Source organism: Cicer arietinum, chromosome 7 (assembly GCF_000331145.2).
Source record: "Cicer arietinum cultivar CDC Frontier isolate Library 1 chromosome 7, Cicar.CDCFrontier_v2.0, whole genome shotgun sequence".
NCBI lineage: Eukaryota > Viridiplantae > Streptophyta > Magnoliopsida > Fabales > Fabaceae > Cicer > Cicer arietinum.
This window is the reverse complement of record NC_021166.2, coordinates 12,702,349-12,704,666: the sequence shown is the minus strand read 5'-3', so window position 1 is coordinate 12,704,666 and position 2,318 is coordinate 12,702,349. Positions and strand designations below refer to the sequence as shown.

Sequence of the window (2,318 nt, the reverse complement as noted above, 5' to 3'; positions counted from 1 at the left end):
ATTATAATATTAATTATACTTTGAGTTAAATAATAAATTGTTAATATTATTTTATATTATTTAAGCATGTTAGTCTATTTTATTTTTTGACACATTTAAATTTATTATTATTATTATTATTGTTATTATTATTATTATTATAAAATAACATTTAAATAAAACAATATATAAAATTAATTTTTCTAAAATGTCATGTTAAATATAAAATTAGAATTTAATTTTATTGATCTATTAAATTGTTAATTAATTTATCTAATGATAAATTAATTAGATATGAAATTAATAACATATCAGACCAGATTTGCCGAAATGCCAGATCAAAATTAAACAATATGTTTGTAACAAATAATATATTAGAATTATACCTTAATTTTGTTATCATGTATACTTAATAATTTTACAACATTTAGTTAGACTTAGGACCCTGTTTTACATATTATAAAAAAATGGTGTTAATATTTAATAATTTAGAGTTTTTTCAGATATTTAAAAAAAAAACATAAAATTATGTTGTCCTCGTCACTTACAGTAAAAATTGTTTTTTTTATAAGTTTATTATAAAAGAAATTATATAATTAAGAAGCTATTAAAAAATTATAATTTGAAATAGTTTTTAAATTATATTTAGATTCATGTTTATAAAAAATTCAATCAACATATTAAAACTTTTAAAAGAAAATTAATGTTGAAAAAACTAAAAGAAACGAGCGTTTAATTTCCTTTTTAAAATTGAATGTTGGTAAAGGAAAATTATAAGTGTCACTTTTTAAATCTTATACCTACTACATACACATGTTTGATGTCCCTAACGAGGCTATAGACTATTCATTGACCCTTAATCTATTTCCACCTACATTGATGCATGGTAATCTCTATATTTACCTTTGTTATTAAGTTTAAAAACCAATCAGTAGGTTTTGTAAAAATAAAAAAATAAAATAAAAAAACCACAATCTTTAGGTGGGACCCATCCATACTCCTAATTTTAAAAAGAAATGTGAGCATTGCCCCACAAGTCACAACGATAGTGCCAAATGACTCAAAAGCCATCGATCGTAAATAAAATTTCAGTTAAAAAACCCTTACTATGTCCCAATAATTACAAAGCTTAACCCCACAAATCCACCATAAATAAGGGCACCCTCCACTACCTTTCTTCCCTTTCTCCCTCCTCCCTTTCACCACTCTCTAATTACCAAAACCCCTGTCACTTTGCCGCAACCATGCTCTCCACCCTCCCTCCGTCCGACTCCCTTCTCGACAACTCATTCTCCGTCTTCTCCGGCAGTTTCACGCCGTGGGATTTCCACGACATGTTTTCCGACGCCGTCAACCCCACCAGTCCCAAACCCGTCACTTCGAGTTCCGGTTCAGAAGAACCCAACCCAACCCATGCGAAACAAAAACCGGACTCAAACGAACTGAACCGGGTTACGGACGAACGAAAGAAGCGGCGCATGATATCGAACCGGGAATCGGCCAGAAGGTCACGGATGCGTAAACAGAGACATCTTGATAATCTACGGAATCAGCTAAACAAGTGTAGAATCGAAAACAGAGAATTGAAGAACCGGTTGCAATTCATTCTTTACCACTCGAACCGCATACGAACCGAAAATGAATGGCTCCGGTCCGAGCGAACCGTTCTCAGCCAAAGAATCAACAATTATACTCAAATTTTGGTTTTCCAACAATTACAACCCTTTTCCCCTGCTTGGACATGTAACACTACCACGGTCATCGCAGAATAAACCACCTTGATTAATTAAGTAAATTAATTCGGTTAAAATTTTAAGTCAAATCCTAATTTGTCTGTGTAAATAAATTACTAAAGAAAGATAAAGATGATAAAAGATTCTGGGTGTTTTCCGTGCTATTTTTGGGGCAAAGGCTAGAACCGGTTTTGGAAAATAATCAAATATGTTGTTGATTTTTTCAAAACCATAAGGGTTATATATTTTCGATTATAATTATATTATGTATAATACTAGGTCTTTTTTGGTTGCTTTACTTGTGTAGTTGCTTGTTTATCAAATCATTTCCTAGAGCTACAATTTTAATAAGTCTCTCCAAAGTCAAAATTAATCTCATATTTCATATACTAGATCTGAATTATTAAAACTAACGGTAGATTTGATTCTATATTTAGTGTTATTCAACTAATTAAAAAATTACTTCCAGTTGAGGAAAGACATTTTTACTCGTCATTGAAGTCTAATGCAAGTGGTTCATGTGTAGTATATGTGACTATGTATTATAAATTTTGAGATATTAAATTTAATTCTTACTCATAAAAATGACATCTTGTTTGTCCAGAG

At 30.0% G+C, this 2,318-nt stretch overlaps 1 protein-coding gene across 1 annotated transcript; it reads left to right on the top strand.

The window, feature by feature from the left end:
• The first annotated feature begins 1,146 nt into the window (after positions 1-1,146).
• LOC101502799 (uncharacterized) lies at positions 1,147-2,010 on the top strand. The gene has a single exon (XM_004508998.4). It carries the CDS (start codon positions 1,224-1,226, stop codon positions 1,749-1,751), a length of 528 nt encoding a protein of 175 aa, XP_004509055.1. The 5' UTR covers positions 1,147-1,223; the 3' UTR covers positions 1,752-2,010.
• The last annotated feature ends 308 nt before the right edge of the window (positions 2,011-2,318 follow it).

What these genes read in the sequence shown, in the direction of transcription:
- LOC101502799 (XM_004508998.4), top strand. Translation starts at nt 1,224, where the DNA reads ATGCTCTCCACCCTCCCTCCGTCCGACTCCCTTCTCGACAACTCATTC.